Source organism: Trachemys scripta, chromosome 10, assembly GCF_013100865.1.
Source record: "Trachemys scripta elegans isolate TJP31775 chromosome 10, CAS_Tse_1.0, whole genome shotgun sequence".
Lineage (NCBI taxonomy): Eukaryota > Metazoa > Chordata > Testudines > Emydidae > Trachemys > Trachemys scripta.
This window is the reverse complement of record NC_048307.1, coordinates 52,405,660-52,429,040: the sequence shown is the minus strand read 5'-3', so window position 1 is coordinate 52,429,040 and position 23,381 is coordinate 52,405,660. Positions and strand designations below refer to the sequence as shown.

The following is a 23,381-nucleotide window of genomic DNA, read 5'->3' as shown; positions in this document are numbered from 1 at the left end:
TAAAAATAATTCTCTTCTATTTAAGTTTTCTACACCATTCCCGGTAAGTTGCAGAACTTTGGAGTGAACTGCCTCTGAACATTCGTTTTATGAGGTCTGCAAAAGTATAAGATCTTTCCTTTCCAAAAAATGTTCAGCCTTGTACGTGTAGGAGAAACTTGCTTATTGGCCTTATTGGCACTGGGATTAAAATGGCACTGATCACTCTCGTGTTTTCCATGGATGGGTGCTAGCCTTGTCTCCCTAGCCACTGTAAACAGGGACTTACTGAGAACTGTTAGTGAGACCATGATCTCCTGAATAGTCTAATACATCCTTTGTGCTCTTTTGTCACAGTTCTCAGACAATGCATCTGTCAGCCTTGGTCAAGGAAAGCACACTAGAATCTTTCTAAGTAACAACCATGATTAAACATGGTTGGCTGATACAATAGTTCAGTACCCAGTGTAGACATGGCTTTTGAAGGAGCAATTCAGAGTTGCTTTTCTTACACAAGTTCTTAATCAAGCCACTTTCATAATAGAACATTACGGCTAAGTGCTCTTTCCATTCTGACTTGTGTTTTGCAGTAAGTGGCTTAAATTATAGTATTTTATGCCATTAATGGTATTAAAATGAGGTCTCCATTTTATACACACTCTCTGTATTTAGCACATAGTTTTGAGGTGTAACAGGGAATCAGCTTGGTCAAAAGGCACTAAAAATGCTACTGAAGTTATTGTCTTCCCCTCGGTTAATTTTAGGCACGGAGTGGGTGGATCCAGAGGACCCGACAGTCATTGCTGAGACAGAGCTATTGGGGGCTGCAGCTTCAATTGAGGCTGCAGCAAAGAAGTTAGAGCAGTTGAAACCACGAGCCAAGCCGAAGGTGAGTGTCCATCTTCCATGTTCTTTTTAAAGTTAATGCCGCAGAAATGCAAATAACTGGTATCATTGGGAGTTGATTGCATCAAGGTGATGGTTGGAACAATCAATCCTTACATTGTCCTCAGCTGGTGCCAGTAGAAGCTACACTTTTCAGACAAGCTAGGCGTGACTTACCACAAAGGCAAAAGATATTTGGTGGCTCTTTCAAGTGGTGGACGTGCAAGTAATAGATTTGGATATGGAGGGGAAGGAAAGGTAATTCTTAGCAAAAGCGTTTTCAAGTTACAGGATAGTTATTGTTAGTTCATTCACTTTTCTCTGTCCAAAAAATCTTTTCTGATGTGAAAGATCATTCTTGTTCCTCAATTTCAGAGGCTTTTGAGCCCACTCACTCACTCTTCAGTGTGTGTGCAGTGTACTATGGGAGGTTGTGGCCAAAAGATCTTATAAAATCAACACACAGTATTTAACTTGTAGCAAACAGGTGTTTACTTTTAAACTCTTTGTTTAAAATATAAACTGATTCTTCTGTGCTTATTTTCTCTTAATTCTATAAAGGGAAATGTATAAATGAAGATCCCATATGAATGCTTATGTAGTCTCATATTTTTGTGTGTTTCAGATATGTTCATGAGAATATTTTTAAGTAAAATGGAATTAACTGCTTGGATGTGTGTCAGAGGAATTATACAGCAATTATTATAACCTGAAGTAGTTAGTGTACTTGCACAGTTCAGGGAGTGGGGGTATGACACAGAATCACTTCACTCCACAGTGTAGAATCCCTGACAAGTTTTGGAATAAATCTCCATGAGACCCAGGAGTGGGCCTCTTTTAATAAAAATAAGGCATGCCATTAACTTCAGAAAGCAATGCTGTGGTCATGTCCTTTTCTCAGTGGCTTCAGAGTTACTGGACTTTGTTCTAAGCAGATGAGGAATCTTCCCAAGAAAGCAGGTTCTAAAGGTCATTCAGTGTCAGACGGTTGTTGTCAGGAGATTGTGGTATTTTCTGTCATTCAGGAGCATAAGATTAAGACCATTTTTAATAGCCTCACAAGGTGGGCTGTGGTGATGTCCACTGCTTGGGGATTTTTTCTTTCAGTGGGGAGAATGAAGTCCACGAAAGAGCAATGCTTTTCTTTGTTCTATGGGTTTTGTAATTGGTACATTCATTTTTTGTGAAGAAAGAAAGTTGCTTGTAATGAGATTATGTGGAGCGGAGGATTGAGGCTGGAAAAGTCCTTTAACACGTTTTCTACAAAACCGCTACACAATAGCATATCTGAGTTGCCTAGTAACCTTGAAACCATTCTCCTGCTAACATCTAAACCACTCCAGTGGCCATTGTCATTTAAAAATGAATACAAATCCTACACCTGCTCCTCATTTAACATGTTAATTTGAGTATTCAGTCTGCCTGTGCTTTATTGGGCTCTTTTTGTCATTTTGTTGAAAACACATTCATATCTGTGGATCTATATTTCATTTTGGAATAAAACTTTCCTTCCATCACTCGTAATTCAGTTTATCTTTCACAAACATTTACTGTAATGCAAGTGAAAGGTACTGGAATGACCCCACTGGATATTTCAAACTCTCTGTTTATCCACAGGGCAGAGAACAGCATCAAAGTGCGCTTCCTATCACCATCCCATCAATGTGTTACAACACAGATCAGGAGATACTGTACTGCCTGTAGGGGAAGAATGTTTTAGGTAGCTCACTCTTAGATATTTCAATCTTAAACTGCTGTATCAACAAGGCATCTCTGTCACTCAAATCTAAACTAGTAATTAGACATCTGTTCTCTTATACACAGTCCACCAAATACAGAAACATAAAAACTGCTATATTGGATCAGACCAATGGTCCATCTAGCCCAGTATCCTGCCTCTGGCGGTGGCCATTAGCTTCAGAAAAAAGTTGCTGGAAAGCCTGCAATAGACCCCGGCCTGCAGGGAAAGTTTCTTCCTGACCCCTCTTAATTAGAGGTGGATTTACACCCTGAAGTCTGAGGGTCTGGATCCCTTCCAAAATTCTTGAGGTTTTATGGGGTTTCTTTGCTTGTTTTAATCCTTACTATTTTAGCTCTGTCTATGTTCCTGTTTATTAATATAATAGAAATGAAACAATAAAGCTAGTACTTGTTTTGATTTTGTAATTGAGCTGCACTAGTTTTGTTCCTTCTCTATATAACCTTTATTTTTTATTCCATTCCCCTTTTCTTTTTGTTGTGCCCCCACCCCATTGCATCTCTGCACCACACACCTCCCATTGCTGTCTTAATAAGATTAAGAAGGATAGAGTGGGACCAGCAACTTTCCTCTTCAGGAGAATCATTCCTATCTCAGAGAACATTCTCTGTTAAGGAATAGGTCTGTGAACTCCTGTCCATGTTTTATTGCATAATGTACATTCTTTCTGAATTAAACACAACAGCCTGGCTGCAGAGCAGATACAGTCTCTTGCCTTTCAAAAGCTTAAATGCTCTGACTACTAGTACAATGTCCAGATGATGTTTTAGTACTTGTCTTGTTTCTGAGCTTGTGTATCTAAAAGTATTTTGAGGAAGACCCTCCTTATCTGTTCCTCCTTCGGGTGTAATACAAACTGTCTTGGATTTTAATTGTGGTGTCCAAGGGAAAAAATGGTCTGCTGAGCTGTTCAAACTTTTCTGTTCATTATATAAACAGGTTATAGTGGGTGGTATGTCCTTTACAGCACAGTTATGGATTTACATTGATTGTGGTGTCTGTTTTGGTGGGTTGAATATCTTTTGCTTATATTGCCTGTTCTAATATAACATGGTCCTTGATTTGTAAAGATACCACCTGGTACAAAATAACTACCCAAAAGAGCAAGTTTTAAAAAAAGAAAAGAAAAAGTAGTCTCTGTATTTCTTTTATGGAATTAAAAATGACATGTTTCATTAACTCTTACAATGGAAAAAAATAGTTATAGGAAAACAATGTTGTTGCTTGGGTACATCACCAGAGACCATTGTTGTATGTGCATTATATTCCTGTTGGTGCACTCTTTATGCCTCCGTGCAGACTTATGCCTTCAAACACAAGGCAAGGGGTTGCGTCTTTAGCAGTCGATAACAGTTCCCTGCTGTTAGCCTTCAGCAGTGTGTCTTTTTTCCCCCCCAAGATGAATCAAACCTGGATGCCTTTTCTGCAGGGCTCTGTGTGATATGTTTGATATATTAGGTTGTTATTTAATCCAACTATATATCAAACATATTCCTATAGTGTCCTGCCCTGTCTCCGGGGGTTTATAAAGTAGTATAAGGCAATATGAAGGAATACTTTAAATCACAAGCAGATTTAGAAGACTTCCTGCAGACTCTGATTCTAATCTGATTTTTTTTAGAACATATACAGTGAAGTGCTCTTTTTAATAGGGTTATTCTTGGGGAGATGCGTAAGTTGTATAGGTTCATTTATAATGGGCAGCAGCCATGCAAGTACTAAATCTCATAGGAGTGGTCTCTTGTGTTTACCTGGCTGTGTGCAGTAACTTACCCTTGTTGCTATATCTTTATTAAATTGAAGCTGAGAGGCACTTCAGAAGAAACATAGTTTCTTTCATGATTGTTGGCAACAAGTTAATGGTGGTTCACTCATTCTTCTACTGATCCTGAATCTATTCATGCTGTCCATTACATTTGAAGGATGTGTAGGAAACTGGTTAAAAGTAAGGAAGTACAAAAATATCTGTATCTAACTCTGACACAAAAAGGGTAGCCAAATGACATTGGACAATGACTCCTCCTGTAGCACTTCTTGTGCTGCTCAGTCTTGGATTGTATATGTAGTGACCAGTTTGGACCTCTCATTTTGAGGTATACCCTTCAAACCACACTGCTAGTGTGTAGATGAACACAAGTATGGACCTTTTGTTGTGCCCAGCAGGATGTGCAACAGTTGATCAAGCTGGTTATGCTCCAAGACCAGCATGAGGGGTGGGTAAGCATGCCCACAAACATACTAAGCAGTAGTTGTCCTCTGCACTGAGCCCTCTGTCTCGAGCCCTCTGTGTGCCCACTTTTTACTTGTGTGTCAAGGACAAAAATAATGGGAAGGAATGGACAGAGTGGACCTGTTGAAGAAAATAGCAGAGTAAGCTCAGTTCCCCTCTGGTTACGTGGAGGTGCTGCATAGGACTGGTCAAAAGTTTCCATTGAGAGTGGTTTTCGACAAAACCCAATTTACCCTGGCAAGCATCTGCTTTCCACAGAAAGTGTTTGACTTCTAGCTGGAAAACCGGGAAGTATTCAGCTAACTGAAAAATTTGGGGTTTAGTTTTTTGAAAAAGTCAAGATTTTTGCTGAAAACTTGAGTAAAAACAAGAAAATTCATTTTCATAGAAATTTTCTGTGGAGGGATAAACCTGTTTTCCAGCCAGCTCTAGTGCTTAGCTATTCATTCCCATGATAGGTCTTATGCCTGCCCCTATGTAGCAGTACCCTAGTAACTGCACCATAGCTTTCTCATTGATGCGAGATGTAATTCCCCTGCAATCCTTTTTCAACTAGTCATTTTTACATTGTGTTTATACGTACAACACTGAGCACATCATGCTATGCTGAACGAATCCCATACTGGTACTTTTCTTCCCCATCTGGCGTTGGTTCTCTGGAAACTTGTAGAATATTTTGAGAAGGTGTTGCATGTTGTAGAGGTATTTCTAATTCAGTAGTTAAGGACTAACTGAAAAGCTTTCTAGCCCTGATATAGATATCCATATAGCAAAGCCATGGCAGTGAACGTTTTTATTAGGCTGTGTGAATAAATAAAATCCATCATCAAAATAGTTGCTGAATTGTTAGCTGATTCAGTAGTAAAATTAGAGTTAACTTCCGTACATCACGGTCATTTAAAGAATAGTGCATATACTACTATTGATATAAAGAAGTAAACTAGCTCTCAGCTCATGGACACTTCCACTATTTTGGAAATAGGCTTAATAATTCCAGCTCAAGACAGTATTTTTCTAAAAATCAGTGAATGAAAACTGTACTGTGACACATCAGAGAGGCAAAAGATAGATGGAGCTGTATACTAACCTTCCTCTGCTTGGTACTTGAATTTGGATTTCAGCTGTAATCAAGATGGAATTGCTGGTCTCTACTTTCTTTACAGTGGACGTTGGCCCTTGTCCCCAAACCACCAGATATTTGGGTGAAGTTGGCACTATATTCTCTATAGAGGCCCAGAACTGGAAATAGCAGCATTGCTGCACATTGCCAGAAATATGTGCTCCAACTTGTCCACTGTCTGCTCCCATGAAGCTTTTGGGGGACAGGGGAGGGGGTTGTGTGCTACTAGATTTTCACTGCAAGAGAGCCAAATTTACCTAAATGTGTTTTAAAAAAATGATACTTACTGAGCTAAATATAGTCCCTCTGGTCTACAAATTGTGCCCTTGTGTTAGTGGTCAAAGTAAGAGATTAACATTTGAGGCCTGTTGCATAAATCATAGGCCACTTTAGTTATTGTTTAGATACTATAGTTGTGGTGGTGTTGCATTACAAACATGGCCAAAAATCCATCTGCTAAGATGACTTGTTTCATTAACATGGTAATTCCTTATCATAAGCCTTTTGTACAGATGTACACGTGTGCTGTTCCTAATTAGCAGAAGCACATATTCTGCATTCAGTAGGCAGCTCTTGTTCTTTTATCTCGTCCCTTAAGGTGCCATCCAACATTATCATTACATGGCAGAAATTGATGCTAAATAGTTTTCGTTTAGGATGCCATATTTCTTCACCAGTGCCTTGACTTCCATGGATGCTGCGTTTTCATCTCCAGGATTTTGTGACTTTCTATTTTATTCACATGGTAGAAGTTATATGAAATGTTGTAGAATCAAGCACCCTACGGCTTGTTCTTTAAGCTGTGTGACATGAATTAATACCCATGAAAGTAACAGGAGAATACAATTAGCTTTTGATTGGGTATAGAACAGGCAGGGGATGTGCATGCTTCTGTATACCAGCTTCCCAAGATATTTCTTATTGGATGTGCAGTGCTCCAGTTACTTCACCTCTGAGCCCCTTGTGGTGCCCAACTCCCCTGGAATATGGCTGGTGGTTTTGTAGTGTCCCACAGAGAACTAGAATGAGAGCACCTCACAAAAGTGACACTTGTTTGTGATTTTCACCAACATATCAAGTTAAGTCTTTACAGATGAGCTAGGGCACAAAAATCACTGTACTTTCTAGCCCCTTGATTTAGAAAAGGGTAACATGCATAGAAACAAGGGGCTGATATTAAACGTACCTTTTCCTTCTGTAAAGGCAAATGGAGAGAAATGCAGGAATGGCCATATTTTCAAAAAGACTCTGCTCTCATTTAGGCCCCTCCATGAAGTGCTCAGTTTTTCAAATCGACGCAGGAGCTGGTGGCTGCTGTGCCCATTTGAAAATCTACCCCCCATTTTGGATGCTGAACACTTCTGAAAATTTGAACAAACTCTCCACATCATGGCTTTCAGCTCTATGCAGCTTTAGAGTGGGATTTGGCACACAGTAATTAAAATGGTCAAAAAATGTTAAATGTTTAGGCACTGCAATTTAGGAGTATTTTGGGGTTTTTATATTCACAGTTCTTGTCCTACTTTCTCTGAAGGAAAGATCTCCAGATTAATCCTGAAAGTGCTGTATATCTGATATCCTCCATCTGAAGGCCACCAAGTATTAGGCTGTTCTGAATGGTGGAGTAAAATGTGATAATAAGTTTAATGTTCAGTCTATGGTACCATTGATGTATGTGGTGCTTTTCAAACACTTAGGAAGACAGGGTCCCTACAACAAATATTTTTAAATCTCAATTCAATACAACATAAGAGAGGTTCAGCCACAAGAGTGGAGTAGGTACCACCAGAAATAAGATTCACTATGGAAGACGTTAACCTTTTGACAGGAGATGTAATTTCTTGTCATTAAAACCAGTGCTAACGACAAATGCCTTTCACTGTCGTGGCCATTGATCTAATCATACATTACAGACCGAGCTCATGTGGAAAGTTCTGTTTCATCAGATGTTAACTCACTTTCTTATTTGAATAATCAAGTCGCATCAGTGTGTGTAAAGGACAAGTAATAAACATGTCCATTGTTTCGGTTACTTCCCCACACCCTACTAAGTTACCAAAAATTTTAGAAGAATCTGAACATTATGCATTTTATCTCAAAACGCTGCTTAGCCTCAGTTGGAAGAGTTAGTGGTGGTATATGAGAAAGCTGTACTCGCGTGGATTGTGGGAAAACATGTGAAAAGACCCATCTCTCTTAAGGAGTCCTGTTAGGGGATGCATTATGCCCTAATGTCCTCGCTGATCATTCTGCTTTTGGTGCCATTTAATATATCATTTGTTCATGGTCACAGTCAAAGTAAAAATCAAAGAAAACAACAAATAACACACACACACGTATAACCTTGTAATGCTTGTAATTGTTCTGAAAGTAATAAACATACCTAAGCTAGGAGTAGATGGGGGATGTTGACACATGAGCAAAGCAGCACCTCCATATTAACTGCCCAGGTTTAGGAAACTGACATTTGCAGAGCAATAGTTCATCTTTCATCTAGAGAAAAATATTATTAGGAATGGTTAATCTTCCTAGTTCATGCTTGTTACAACGTTGGTTTAGGTGTTTGAATGGTTCCAGACAGACCTTCAACATTTGTAACTCCAAGAGGACTGAACTGGACTGCTTTGCAGTACTTGCTTTCAGTGAAGTGATGCAGATTACAAAAAGCAATTAAATTAATGGGCTTACTTGATAACTATGTTCTGCTTTTCATTACAGATGAACAAAGAAGCATAATGATAACATTAGAGTTGTAGTTTTTTTACAGCTTTTATGCATTCCCTTCATTATATTTACTAAGTAACTATGTGCTTTGTTTAACAAACTCTAATAATCTCAGCAAACAAACCACTTTAGAACACTACAAAGATAATACTGTGTGGGAAAATGAGAATTCCATTTCAGGCTACTGCTTTACCTGTATTTTTGAAAATAGTTTTTAATGCTTCTAGTGGAAACCAGAAACTCAGTGGCATGCACTGAAATATCTTGTGTGTGGTATTTAAATAAAATCTGTCACTTTAAATTTTGCACAAGGTTGGCCACAAGGGGAACATTACTTTCCAGTTAATATTTGTGTTTGTATCCAATAGTTAATACTGTTGTCTCTTAATTTAGGCCCCAGGAAAGTGCTTTGTAGAGTGCAAATAAGGCATTGTTGATTCTTTGTCTCTATGTAGCTGGATTACAGAATCCAAAGAAAATCTGTCCTGGAAACGGAAGAGAAAGCACTCTGTTCTGAGTTGTGTGTGACAGTGTTCTGTTTTGGTTATAGCAAGCCGATGAGACTCTGGATTTTGAAGAACAGATCCTGGAAGCAGCTAAGTCCATTGCAGCTGCTACCAGTGCCCTAGTCAAGTCAGCCTCGGCAGCCCAGAGGGAGCTGGTGGCACAGGGAAAGGTGGGTGAACAGGACATTCAACACAGCGGAAGTATTTTAAATTGTAAAGAATGTAGCTTCTTAGCTTTTCTATGTATGGAAGGCACTCTGGATTGACTAATAAAAATGTAAATCTATTGGCTTGCATGCCCTGGCCGGGGTTGGTTGAAAAGTCTGTTTAAACATAGCAAACGTAATTAGCAAACATAATTAGATTTTTGGCTTTCAAATGTCTCAGCTGTTTCTTGTTAAGAAAAGTGTTTCACTCCATGAAGGGGAGTGATCCAGGCTCATAACGTATGGTCCCATAGTACATTTTGTGATTTAAAAAGAAATGGAGTAGTAAACAATAACATTCTGATCCAAGTTAGCAGAGGGCATCACTAATTGTGCCTTCAGTGTGTTGAATGATTCAGTTAGGGCCCCGGTATGAACACAAATTAGACATGTGCAAATGGATACACTTACAGCTATTGCTAGGACAACTAACGTGCTTACAAAATTGCTCTATGTCCGTTTGCCTTGTTAACATTGAGTGCTTTCTATGCCATTTCACTTCCATTTCTTCTTTTATCTAATTCACTTAATTTGAATAGAACTTAAATCTCAACAGCACCCAGCTTGTTTGCTTCTGAGGACAGTTTGCCATAGGACTACCATTGTTTTATATTTGTGGTTTCTAATTATATTTAAGCACTGATTCTGAGCAGACTGTGCCGTTGAGCCCTGGGACAAAAGAGTTATTCTGTCTTATTCAGCTGGGCTTCCTAGGGAACTTGTGTTTGGTTCCACTGTGATCACAAAGCAGTTGTTCTGGAACAGTAGCATTGTAACTGTTCGAAAAGATCTCCTATAGAACTTACTTAAAATGCATAAAACGCTTATTAAATAGATAGTTATTGAAAACTGACAGCAAGAATAGTCAAGCAAATGAGAATTTAGACCTCTGCCTTATTGCTCCACTTAGATTATTGCATTGTTTGCCTTTCTGAACTTGTTCACATTTAGTTACATTACGACGTACAGCATCCTTTGCTATTCTCCCCACCACCACCCCAGAAGAGAGAGAGAATATATCCTGGTATACGTCCTAAATATCTGTCAATTTAGACTTCTTGTCGGAGGGAACAGTTACATCTTTCTCCTCATGTCTTTTTGAGATGGAAGCAAGCAGCACTTGTGCCGTGTTCCAGCAGAGCTCAGAAAAATTGCTAAAAACACTTTCATTCCTCCACTCCAGGAAAACCATAGCTTGCCATTCTGATGTGAGCACATTAGTCAAATGTAGTGCCATATTAGCAAACCTATTCTTCCAGCTTTGATGGAAGATTTTTTAGGCCCGGCTCTACCATGCTAACACACTAATTCTTTAAGACCAGGAATTTTCATAGTCAGTGCCTTTTATCGACAGTGGGTTGCCTGCTGGCATGAGCACTGCCTTCTCCAGCTCAACTAATCCAGCAAATAGTGCGGTGCCACTTAAGGGCAGAGCTGAACCCAAACCCTTGCTCTGAACACCCACGTACTTTGGAAAAACTTCAGAAAGGATCCAAACTTTGCTGCTCAGGCTCAACTGGAGTTACTCAGAGTGGTTTAAAATAGATCCTTTCATTAGGTAGAGAACTGTTCACAAGTAAATGTTGTACAATAATGAAGATTCCTCTGAGGTAATGAATTCAAGAGACACACCTCATACCTGTTTCCTAATTATCAATCTTCAGTTAATTGGTATCGTGAGTGTCTTCCAATTCCTGTCTAGAGCAGACACTTGCTAGCCAGATTTACAGCACGATGGCCTTTGAAATGAGCAGACAGAATGCTTCCCAATTCTTCCCTGTCTGCACATAAAGGATGCAGTCTGGTATCATTCCTTTAAGCAGTGCAGCATACGTTCCTCCCTTTTACACATGTCAGAAGAAATGGCTGATGCCTGGTGTGGGGGCCATGGCTCAATCTATTACCCACCTATCACCTCAGTGGCAAGCAGCAAATAGGTCCCTTGGTAACAGCTAACAGGCCATTCCCGTCACTGGCAGTGTGAGGGAAGAGAGGAAGGTAACGGGGAGTTCTTACCCCTTCATTCGACCATGTGGACCAGACACAATATTGTTCTCTAGAAATTCCCAGCATCAGTCAGTCAAGACTGTAAAAATGTCTTGCAGGAAAAGTCAATGAAGTATTTCAACAAAAAGATTTGTTAAACTTTCTTCTTTCCAGTTTGTTCTGCCTTCGCATATGAAATTATTGTAGTGGCATTAGTTTGACATTAGGCAGCTATTTCAGGTTTTGGAATAAAGGTAACGTTTCATGAGGTCAGATCTGATCTACCGTATATACTCGTTCATAAGACGAATTTTTTTAGTAAAAAAGGGAAACACCAGAGAAGGGGGTTGGCTTATGAATGGGTACAGAGAGGGAGAGGTGGGATACAGCCCCTCCCCCCAACAGAGGGAGCAAGGAGAGGCAGCACAGCCAGCAGAGCCAGAAGGGAAGAGGCGGGGCCAGAGTCTCTCCGCTTCTGGCCATGCTGTTCTCCCCCCAGCCTCTGAAGCAACTGCAGCTCTGGGGCTGGCAGGCTGCAGGCATGCCACTCGGTCCCGCCCCCCTGAGCAGGCAGTGGCCGCACCACCTGGCCTGCCGGAGCATGCTGCAGCCGTGCTGCCTGGCCCAGCCCACTGGAACATGCTGCAGCCGCACCGCCTGGTCTAGCCCGCCGGAGCAGGCTGCGGAAGCGCTGCCCAGCCTGCCGGAGCAGCTCCAGCCAGGCCAGAGACATCCTCCCCTGGCTTTCCCCAGATAAGGTGGGAAGGGATGGGATGGGGAGAGTGTAGGGGTCCCGGGCACCGGAGGGGGAGTGTGTGTGGGGAGGGTCCACAGGGGTTATTTCCCTGACTCCCAGCTTCTCCTCACCAAAAAATTTCCCCACCAGTTGCTGTCCTGTCCCGGCCCATCAGGGTAAGCAGCTGGCATGCCAAGACACTTTGTTTACTTAGGTTTACCTCTGTGCCTGCGGACGCTCAAGGTAAACAAACCATCTCGGCCCACCAGCAGCTTATCCTGATGGCCCAGGAGCCAAAGTTTGCTGACCCCTGAATTATAGGGTCGGCTTATGAATGGGTTATAAAAAATTTCCATTTTTACATATCCATCCGGGGGGGGTCGGCTTATAAATGAAGCAGCTTATGATCGAGTATATACGGCACTTTACTTTTTCTCGTTCCCCAGACACTAGTGTCCAGATGAGTAGATCTCTGCTGAACTTTAGGTGCTTTTGCTAAGGATGGTGATGCATGAAAACTTTGAATCCTAAAACACCCATGGACCTCAAGCATTTTATTGTAAAACTGAACTTTTCTCTTAAACTTTTCTCTTACACTAAAAAACCCCACTCGGGATGTTCCAACTGTACCAAGAGTCTTGCAAATGTTGGTGTTTTTCTTTAACCCCCACCCCTGAAGTCATGCAATTATATCAGAATTTTGGCTTTCATTTTTTAAAGAAATTCAACAATTATGCAGCCTTCATAGTTGAGGAGAAAAGTTGGGAAATGTGAACCCTAAAAGCTCAAAAACCAGAAGACAATTGAAAGGACACTAAACTTTTTTTTCTTTAATCTCATGATTTTGGGGGCCCCTGGAGCCTCATGATTTCTGACTTATGGGGTCAGAAGACAGTAGTACTAAGTGCTGTATGAACACATAGAAAAAGGCATTTGCTACCTTGAATTTGTAATCAAACATCGGGCAGGAGTGTGGGAACTCAAAGGAACTTCGTTTTTCTACTCAGTGGCAGCTTGAACATATTGAAGAAATATAGCATAACTCTACTGAAAAATCAGTAGCCTTGAACAATGGAGTGGATATCAGAGATGAGCATTATAGACCAGAATATATCCTTTCAACTGACTAATATTTCCTAGCCTCTTCTGGCAAGCCTTGACCAGGCAAATCCTCAGCTGTACCAGTCACTGCCCTTCATTGGTTTCTCTAAACTTACAGCAAGACTGGAGCAGCTCAAGGAACAATGTAGGTTAGAGTGTCCCTGAATGAACAAGAGACAGGTAGTGGCAGGGGATCAACAGCCATAAGAGGCACATTGTTATGGTGGGAGGGGAGCGCCTAGAATACTAGTCAGAAAACCTTGGCTAGTACAGAGATACATGCCAGAGTCTGGGAACCACTGACTTATATTAACATAGGAATGTAAGTCAGAAATTTTCTTCTGTCATCATTAGGTAGAGTGTGCACTGAGATAAATTGGGGGGAAGGGGCATGTGTATATATAGTTTCCTTTTCAGATGGTTATGGTCTTTGAATGCAAATCAAGGCAAAGCAATTGCATTTTATATTTCACTCTAAGCAAGTGTCTGAACGGTTCTTCCAGGTTGGAGCTATCCCTGCAAATGCAGCTGATGATGGACAGTGGTCTCAGGGACTTATTTCCGCTGTGAGTAATTTCCAGTTTTGTTTTTTTCTCTTGAAAGTCTCTGAGAAACTAGAACGCTGAGTAACTTTTAGTTATTGACTCCTAGGCCCGAATGGTGGCAGCTGCAACCAGCAATCTGTGTGAGGCAGCCAATGCCTCGGTACAAGGTCATGCTAGCGAGGAGAAACTCATCTCATCTGCCAAACAAGTTGCGGCTTCTACAGCACAGTTACTTGTGGCGTGCAAAGTGAAGGCTGATCAAGACTCCGAGGCCATGAGAAGACTACAGGTAACAGCGTTCATAAACAATGTAAAAATCCATCTCCGAGCTATGTAACAGTCACCATCACCCTTTTCAACAAATTCAGAATTCAGTCAATAGCTTCAGGAATTTGCCTGAACAACTAATGGCTGGGTTTTATCTTCTCCAGTAGTGAAATATGTTGTGTTAAGTCCAAGGCTGCCATGCTGCAATTTGCCATTGTTAATCAGCATCTGGAGCTCATTCTGTGATCATTGTCACCATTACCTTCAAGATGGTTGAACTTTTTGAAAGATAAAAATGTGAAGTTGTTTGCACCTCGCACCAGCTGAGGGAGGATATAGTGATCAGAGGGAATTCTGCTAATGCTCAGTGTCTCAAACACGGAGAGTGTGCCACCCTGCCTGTTGGTAATGTACCCAAAATGAAACTGGTGTTAGAAAACATTGTACTTGTTGATGTCAGAAATGACGCTTCACTTTACTATAACTGGAAGATATTGGGAGAAATTATCTTTTCAGTCTGTTTACTAGGGTGTTTCTTGATAGCGCTTTGTGTCTTGTTGGCTTTACTGTTTTCATTGTATGTTCAGTTGCAAACACTCATGCACGTGCTTACCAGATTTCAGTGAGACTACTCATGTGTTTAAACTAAGTACATCACTAAGACCATATCTACACTACATGGTTGACACACAGTACATCGGTATCAAGCCACCACAGTTAGTATATCACTTGTCCACATGTATACTTGGCTCCTTGCATCAGTGCTGGGCATACTCACCCGGAGTGCTTGTGCTGATGCACAGCGCTGAGCACCCTGGGTAGGAATTCCACTGTACAACCCGTCACCATTCAGCACACTGTCTTTTGGGAGGTTTTGACAATACTTGGTGGGACAGAAACGCATCGTACAGGGTGACTGGGAGCAAGGGTCAACTTCCCAGGATGCAACTGACTCCATCCCATAATGTCAGTTGTATCCTATAATTTTCACACCTCTTTTACACATCCCACAAACCTGCGCTGCTCTCCCTGCTGTCTGCCATCTCTGATGGAAGCATGGAGCCTGCACAGCTCTGCACTGTTGTGGTAAGTGTTGCGAGCTCAGGACATGTGATCCTCTGGTATTTGAAAAGCCGTAAGAAAAACCAAATCAGCATGGAACATGACAGGTTCTTGGAGGACAGATTGCTGTGGGATGTAGCAAGACCCCATTTCAGGGTTGGTGGTTGTGTTCATGGAACAGCTGCAGAAGGGGGAGTGCCACTGCTGGGCCCTAAAAACGATTAGTGACTGGTGGGATCACATCATAATGCAGGCGTGAGATGACGAGCAGCAGCTGCAAAACTTCGAGATGCAGAAGGCCACGTTCCTGGGTCTGTGTGCCAAGCACACCCCAGCCCTCAAGTGCGGGGACACCATAATAAGAGCTTCACTGACACTGGAGAAGCGAGTGGTGATCACACTATGGAAACTTGAAATGCCAGATTGCTATTGGTCAATGGGAAATCATTTTGGAGTTGGAAAATCCATTGTGGGGGGCATTGTCATGTAAGTGTTCAGGGTCATTAATTGTCATTAATATGGCCATGCAGCTCTAACAGACAGCAACAGAGGAGAGAACATTTTAAAATAAGAAAATTGTTGTAAGACTACAAACATTGGCAGAGAAACAACAGATTCTGGCTTAGGACCAGAACTGACTTAATTCATTTTTTGTAAAAACTGATTTGATTTCATGTGGAGTGTCCCCTTTGGAGCAGAGTTTATCTGAAAGGTGAGTGTGTTAACACTGCACTCTGGGATATTAAGCTTGTTATCTCAAGGATTTACAATTGCAGTGTGCTCAGTTTAGAAATGACTGCAGCTTTTACTGCATGCAGTGGTGTGGTAGCTGTGTCAGTCCCAGGATATTAGAAAGTCAAGGCAGGGCAGGTAATGTCTTTTATTGGACCAGCTTCTGTTGGTGAGGGAGAGAAGCTTTTGAGCTCACACAGAGCTCTTCTTCTGGTCTGGGAAATGTACTCAGAGTCGCAGCTAAATACAAGGTGGAACAGATTGTATATCATAAGTAGTTAACACCCATTTCAAGGGACCGTTCAGTATGAACTTAGATTTTACTGCAGCTTTTACTGACTTCTAGCCATGCAGTCTCAGTCTGTGTTCTAACAGCTGGGTTCTGGTTCTAAGTTTGGTGGGAATAAAAACCAATAAACGTATTTGTTACTAAAATCAGATATCTGAGCAAGAGGAGTCTATTTTCAGTCATTTTTCAAAATAGAACTGTGATTTTAAATCATGGTCAAAGCTTGAGGCAAATTTAGGGTTCTGTGGTGGTTTAAATAGAAAACAATGGTTTTGTAATATTATCCCTACCGGGGGATGGGTAAAATGGGGGTAGTTTTGGCAGTTGATGAGGGACTCCTGTTGGATGGGTTTGTCACAGTACTGGTCATGTATCAGTAACTGGAGGATCGTTCGCTTTCTGATGCATCCCCACATTAGTATCTGAGTGCCAAAATGGGGCTGGAGGAACTTTAAATGCAGAATAATGGCTAAAAAGGGGGACAGAATGCTAGTATTATCATGTTCTGCCTGCCCATCCAGGAAGATCAGGGCATTGGGTTACAAATTTTATTAAATGGACATAGAATACAGTTAAGAGTGAGGCTCAAGGAGGCAGGCCCAAGAGCCCTGGAAAAGTGTTTCTTTTTAAGTATTCAGATGCAGGCTTTGAATAGTTTGTTCACCAAGCAGTGGAGGAGGTTTGAAGGTGGGAACAGCACTTTCCACTTGGAAGTAATGCCCTTTACTGTAGCAGAACTATTGGGTTAGTGCACATCAAATGTTTTGTGTTGGTGCATTTGGCAAGCACCTGGGTTCCTCTGCTGGCTCTGCCAATAGCATCCATGTTTCCATGGAGCCTTAATCAATAGGGTGGATATGGGAGTTGGAATGTCCTGGTTTCCTCTTTGACACCCATGCAGACAGACAAGCTTTTGGAGAAGGAGTTTGAGCTACGTTCCATGTGAACACTGTTTTGGAAGGAGCTGTAGTTGGAGCCTGGCGAAATGAAAACGCATGTGAATCATCTAATTCTTCTTTGAATGATTGTCCATATGAATTCCTCTCTTTCTGCACATGTGCTCTCTGCATGCTAGATGGGATTCTTTTTGGCTAGTGGTGTCTGTTGGGGCCACGCCTGTACCCAAGATGAGGGCATACAGTGTGAAGCAGGGCCAACAGTCCCTCCATTCCTTCTTATCACCCTGGGCAGCAAGATGGAACCCCTGCAATGACCATCTGATTCTCTGCATGCTGTGCTAGCATTAGTGCGCATTAGTTATTGGTATTATTAATTAATAGCTAGTGTCTTTATCCCAGTTGGCATAAACAAAAAAAGCTGCTTTAGTCAGATATTTAGTTTATAGGCCAGACCCTCAACCATATACAGGGGCTCTACCAATATGGCAAAATCAAAATCCCCAGGATTCAAAACCTGCCCCTCATGGGAGGCGTCAATGCCACTTAACGATAGGTACTCCAGGTGCAACTCTTGTTTCGGAGAGGGAAATATTCCTGAGCAGTGATCCATATGTTGCTTTTTGCCTAAGCTGACTCAGAAAGCTAGAGAGGCCCTTAGACCACCTAAAATTGTTCCCATGGGATGCTCAATGCAAGCCTCTGTGGATGCTTAAAGGAAGGCTGTGGCTAGACCTCCCTCTTCTGGTCAGTCCGTCTCCGTGAGCTCCCCAGCAAGCTGAGATTCATCCCCGACCTCCCTCACTACCTTGACCAAGAGGCCCCAGTCATCTGCCTCCATCCTGCCATCAATGATCTCAGAGAGGGTTAGGAAGGAGTACCACTCCAGAGACAAGATGAGCCATAGGCCATTATCTCCAGTGCCTGCCAAGCAGGTGTCTGACTTGTCAGGGGCTCAGTAGTGTGGGCTGGGACGCACTTGACATCAGTCGTTGTAGCAAATGGTTGACTCCACATCCTCAGAGGCATTCAGTGATGCAACATTTTCATAAAATCAACTGCAATTCATAAGTTGTACATAGAGCTCCAAATCGGGTCAGAGACCGACAGAATTGTCCAAATTCATGTTCACCTTATAGCACTGATGGTAAAAGTGCATTTGGTGTTCGGTGAGGAAAACAGGTGTCCTGCCTCTGGAGTTCAGTGGAGCTCTCTCGTCTGCCCAGAAGGAGCCCACATTACATATACAGTGTGCCTTCATGTTTTTTGCTACTAAATTCCTTTTATCTCTTCTCTAGGCTGCGGGGAATGCTGTTAAACGAGCATCTGACAATCTTGTCAGGGCAGCCCAGAAAGCAGCATTTAGGAAAGCGGACGACGATGATGTGGTGGTCAAAACCAAGTTTGTTGGTGGCATCGCTCAGGTTGGTGTGAACATCCAGAGCAACAGTAGGAAAAATTTGTGTCCCAATAATATTGCCTTATGTAACACTGTAATAGATTAATGCAGTACTGCATGAAACTTCACTGTAAATAACTTGCCTTAGTATATTTCTGTTATGGACAAATTGTGCATACAGAGAATAGGCAATACTCTGTGTTTGCCCTACACAGTGTGTTGGACAGTTGTCATGGTAGTTGTTGCCACTGTATAATACCTTTATGTATCACTCCCTGTTGTTGTTAAAGTGAAGATTTCCTGCTACTTAAACTAATGGTTCTTTCCAGATGCTCCTAGACCTGCTTTAAATCTTCTGAAATCTCAGTTACATGACAGTTTGTATGCAGATAATCTTGTAATAAGGCTGTGGTGGGGAGAATTACTTGTAGTTCATTATTGTGGCTTTAACAAATACACAGGACTAAAATAACTTTAAAAACCTAGTTCAATCAGTTTCTAGAAATGCCACTTATTGAAAAATAATGAAAAGCTGCTTCTACATTGGCCCCCATTAAAAATATGGGAACTTGCCGTTCCTGAGTATTTTACAGCACAGTAATATCTCCTGTTTTACTCCTAGGTATAGGAAACTCTTGCAGGTATATGGGACAGTGAATGTTCAGTTATTACTGTTGCTCAGTGTGTTACTTTATGAAGTTTGCAGGATAGGTTCAAGGTCAGTGTCCCCTTTGTTACTGTGGCTCTAACAGACACCAAAAGAGGAGAGAAGATTTTAAAATAGGAAAAGATACAATAGTTAGTAAAATAGAAACAGCTCAGATTGATTTCTCCAACTCTCCTTGTCCTGTTTCACACCTACCACTGTTTTACAGCTAGTTTATTCTGATGCGCGTCTGGTTGGCCTGTATAGTGGTCCAATAGACCATCATAGATGGATGGTGGAATATGCTGACAGCCCTCTTTTCCTGCACTCTGGGATCACTGAAGAGGAGGGATGGGCACTAACAATGCATTTTAGTGGCTTGATCCTGCAAGGGACTGGGCATGCTGGCCTGGCCTAGCAAAGCACTTAAGAACATAAGAACGACCATATTGGGTCAGACCAAAGTTCCATCTACCCAGTCTTCCAACAGTGGTCAATGCCAGGTGCTTCAGAGGGAATGAACAGAACAGATAATCATTAAGTGATCCATCTCCTGTCACGCATTCCCAGCTTCTGACAGACAGAGGCTAGGGACACCATCCCTGCCCATCCTGGCTAATAGCCATTGATGGACCTATCCTCCATGAATTTATCTAGTTCTTTTTTGAACCCTGTTATACTTTTGGCCTTCACAACATCCTCTGGCAAAGAGTTCCACACTTTGACTGTGTGTTATGTGAAAAAATACTTACTCTTATTTGTTTTAAACCTGCTGCCTATTAATTTCATTTAGTGCTCCTTAGTTCTTGTGTTTTGAGAAGGAGTAAATAACACTTATTTACTTTCTCCACACCAGTCATGATTTTATAGACCTCTATCATATCCCCATTAGTCGTCTCTTTTCCAAGCTAAAAATTCCCAGTCTTATTAATCTCTCTCATATGGAAGCTGTTCCCTATCCTTAATCATTTTTGTTGCCCTTTTCTGTACCTTTTGCAATTCCAATTTTTTTTTTTTTTTTTTTTTTTTTTTTGAGATGGAGTGGCCACATCTGCATGCAGTATTCAAGATGTGGGTGTACCATGGATTTATATAGAGGCAATAGAATATTTTCTGTCTCATTATCTATCCCTTTCCTAATGATACCCAACATTCTGTTTGCTTTTTTGACTGCCACTGCACACTGAGTGGATGTTTTCAGAGAACTATCCACACTGACTTCAAGATCTTTTTCTTGAGTGGTAACAGCTAATTTAGACCCAATCACAACATTGAATTTCATCTGCCATATTGCCCAGTCACCCAGTTTTGTGAGATCCCTTTGTAACTCTTTGCAGTCTGCTTTGGACTTAACTATCTTGAGTAGTTTTGTACCATCCGCAAACTTTGCCTCCTCACTGTTTACCCCTTTTTCCAGATCATTTATGAATATGTTGAACAGTACTGGTCCCAGTACAGACCTCTGGAGGACACCACTATTTACTTCACTCCATTCTGAAAACTGACCATTTATTCCTACCCTCTTTTCCTATCTTTTAACCAGTTACTGATCCATGAGAGGACCTTCCCTCTTATCCCATGACAACTTACTTTGCTTAAGCACTTGAGCCCACAAGTCCTGTTGAAATCAATGGGATTTTTCACATGCTTAAGTGCTTTCCTGGATTGGGGACAGTGTGTTCAGCACTTTGCAGGAAAACACCTTAGAGCAGTTGTGCACTGATCATGAATCCCATTGTGAAAGGGACAAAGATCCTCACCTTTTTTTTTTCCTCCCCTCATTAATCTTCTTCACTATCACAGACCTTTCTCTTTTTCTCTAGATAATTGCAGCCCAGGAGGAAATGCTGAAGAAGGAAAGGGAGCTGGAAGAGGCAAGGAAAAAACTGGCTCAGATCCGCCAGCAGCAGTATAAATTTCTCCCCACAGAACTGAGAGAAGATGAGGCCTAAACTGCTTGATGTTTTTTAATGAAATGAGCTCAAGGGGGACAGTACAGAGAGAACTAACCTGACAGCATTCTGATATGCCAAGCACTTACCTAAACAAATTGCCTGTAATAGCTTTAGGTGAGCAGAGGGCAATAAACGTTTGTTCTTTCTCATCTGTTCAGGTAAGGTGTGTGCTCATCAAACAGATGGTACAGTGTTAAGTCCACCATTCCTGTTCCTTCCTTCCCTGACTCACTGTATCTCAGGAGAGAATGCCTCACTTTTTACAGAAGGTTATAAAAGCAGTATTACGTCATTACCTTAAGCTTGATCTATTTATTGTTCCTTGACCTGTTGTAAGACTTTGTTAATATTAATAGGAAAACCGTTTATCATAGCTATCTACCACTATGGAGCCAGTGGATTTTTTTTCCTCCCCACAAGAAGACCAAGATTGAGGTGAATATTTATTTGAGAGGAAAAAGGCATCTGAGTGTGGGTTTTAGAGATTTTGTCCTCTTTCAGTGTTATGAAGCTGGTTCACCCCAGAATCGGAGGGATCTTCTTTGTACCTGTTTGCACTAGCTTTATTAGTTCCTGCACAGTATCCACCAGCTTCTGCTTGTACAGTATTTAGATTCACAGTTCCCTGGCCTGCAAAACATGGCAGTATCCTTCTTTTCATTGTTCAACTAAACCAAGAAATGGAAATCTTGTCATGGTCTTAGTACTAGGTTCATGAAGGAAAATGTTTTTCAATTATATACCTCTCAATGTGCGACTACTTTTACAATAGGAAACATCCACAAAAACTCAATTAACATTGGACTGAATAGCTCCTTTCAAAGTATCTTACCTGGGATTTCTGCTAGAATATATGCTAGCTGAAGTAGACACATTCTTAGTACTACAAAAGACTATCAGAACTCTTGCTATTCTCGTAAGGATTTTATTTCTAAGTGTTTTGTTTTGAAATCTAGATGGGTTATTTTTTGGTTATTTTTTGTATGTTTGGGGGTTTTTTTGAAGAAACTAATAGCTGTTTTAAAAAGGGCCCCTTTCTGAAATATAAAAGAACATCTGCAAGTCTGAACTATGGATGCTTGGAAGTTGATATTTTCCTAATTTGCATTGATCAAAATGCCCTCTCTAAGGAACTGCATTGCAGAGAAGGGATAGCAGAAATTGAGCTTATGTCTTGGTTTCAAAAGGTACTGTAATTTTCTCAATCTCTGACGTGGCATAAACCCACAGTATGGACTACAGCTATAGTATGACACGTTCCCAAGGTGGGTAGAGTCAATGGTGCATTTTATAATGTGTGATTAAAAACAATGCAGAAAGTGGAACTAGCAAAAGCCACCTGTTAGATCAATTACAGAAACAAGATCTTTCTTAACCATGGTTCTCCAGCACATGCCCATCCCTGCACAAGCCCTCTGAGCAAATAATGTTGCTGCTCCACTTCTTCTGAAAGCCATGCTGCCATTTTAGATACCTACCATTACGTCCAACTGAGCCCGTTGTGTTAGATGCCTACCCACTTAATTGTCCTTGTTGCAGAAGTACTTGTCACGTAGACTCAGAAGTAACCCTCTTGTGTTAGGTTACCAATTTAGATATTGCTAACATTTCATTTAAGTTACTTGCATGTATTATACCTATCAGAAATTTTGTGTCACTAGTATACATATATCACAAAAATTCATAGAAAATAAATATTAAAATGTACAATTTTTTTAGTGTCTCTTCTCTGATGCTGAAGTATTTCAGACTCAGTAGAATTGTGGATTCTCAGTAAATTATGAGAAAGCGATTGGCAAGCCCTGAGTAAAATTCTTTTGATATGAGCAAATATGGATTTGCGTAAGTGTGTCCAAAATGAGCCTCTGCCCTACCTGTGTAGACCAGGTAAAATCAGACTGATAGCAGTGTGTAGCCTCTCTGCACGCAACTGTCACCAGTTAAGAGCTTCCAGTCTATGCTTTACAGCAGTAGCTGTACTGTTAGATCAGGGGTAGGCAACCTATGGCACGTGTGCCGAAAGCAGCACGCAAGCTGATTTTCAGTGGCACTCACACTGGCCACCGGTCCGAGAGGCTCTGCATTTTAATTTAATTTTAAATGAAGCTTCTTAAACATTTTAAAAACCTTGTTTACTTTACGTTCAGCAATAGTTTAGTTCCACATTATAGACTTATAGAAAGAGACCTTCTAAAAACGCTGAAATGTATTACCAGCACGCGAAACCTTAAATTAGAGTGAATAAATGAAGACTCGGCACAGCACTTCTGAAAGGTTGCTGACCCCTGGATTAGATTGTCACCATGAGATTGTGCAGTGAGTTCAGTGAGCAGTGGCACAAAGCATCTATATAAAAAA

General features: G+C 41.2%; 1 protein-coding gene across 2 annotated transcripts in view; it reads left to right on the top strand.

Annotated features, from left to right (window-relative positions):
• TLN2 (talin 2) overlaps window positions 1-21,324 on the top strand; it is a 367,623-nt gene extending 346,299 nt beyond the window's left edge. For both annotated transcript variants that reach the window (XM_034782956.1, XM_034782957.1), the window contains exons 53-58: window positions 744-868; window positions 9,248-9,373; window positions 13,736-13,798; window positions 13,884-14,066; window positions 18,322-18,447; window positions 20,892-21,324. In XM_034782956.1, the coding sequence (XP_034638847.1) occupies window positions 744-868; window positions 9,248-9,373; window positions 13,736-13,798; window positions 13,884-14,066; window positions 18,322-18,447; window positions 20,892-21,020 (752 nt within the window). In that variant the 3' untranslated portion in view covers window positions 21,021-21,324. The remainder of the gene's footprint in view (window positions 1-743; window positions 869-9,247; window positions 9,374-13,735; window positions 13,799-13,883; window positions 14,067-18,321; window positions 18,448-20,891) is intronic.
• The last annotated feature ends 2,057 nt before the right edge of the window (window positions 21,325-23,381 follow it).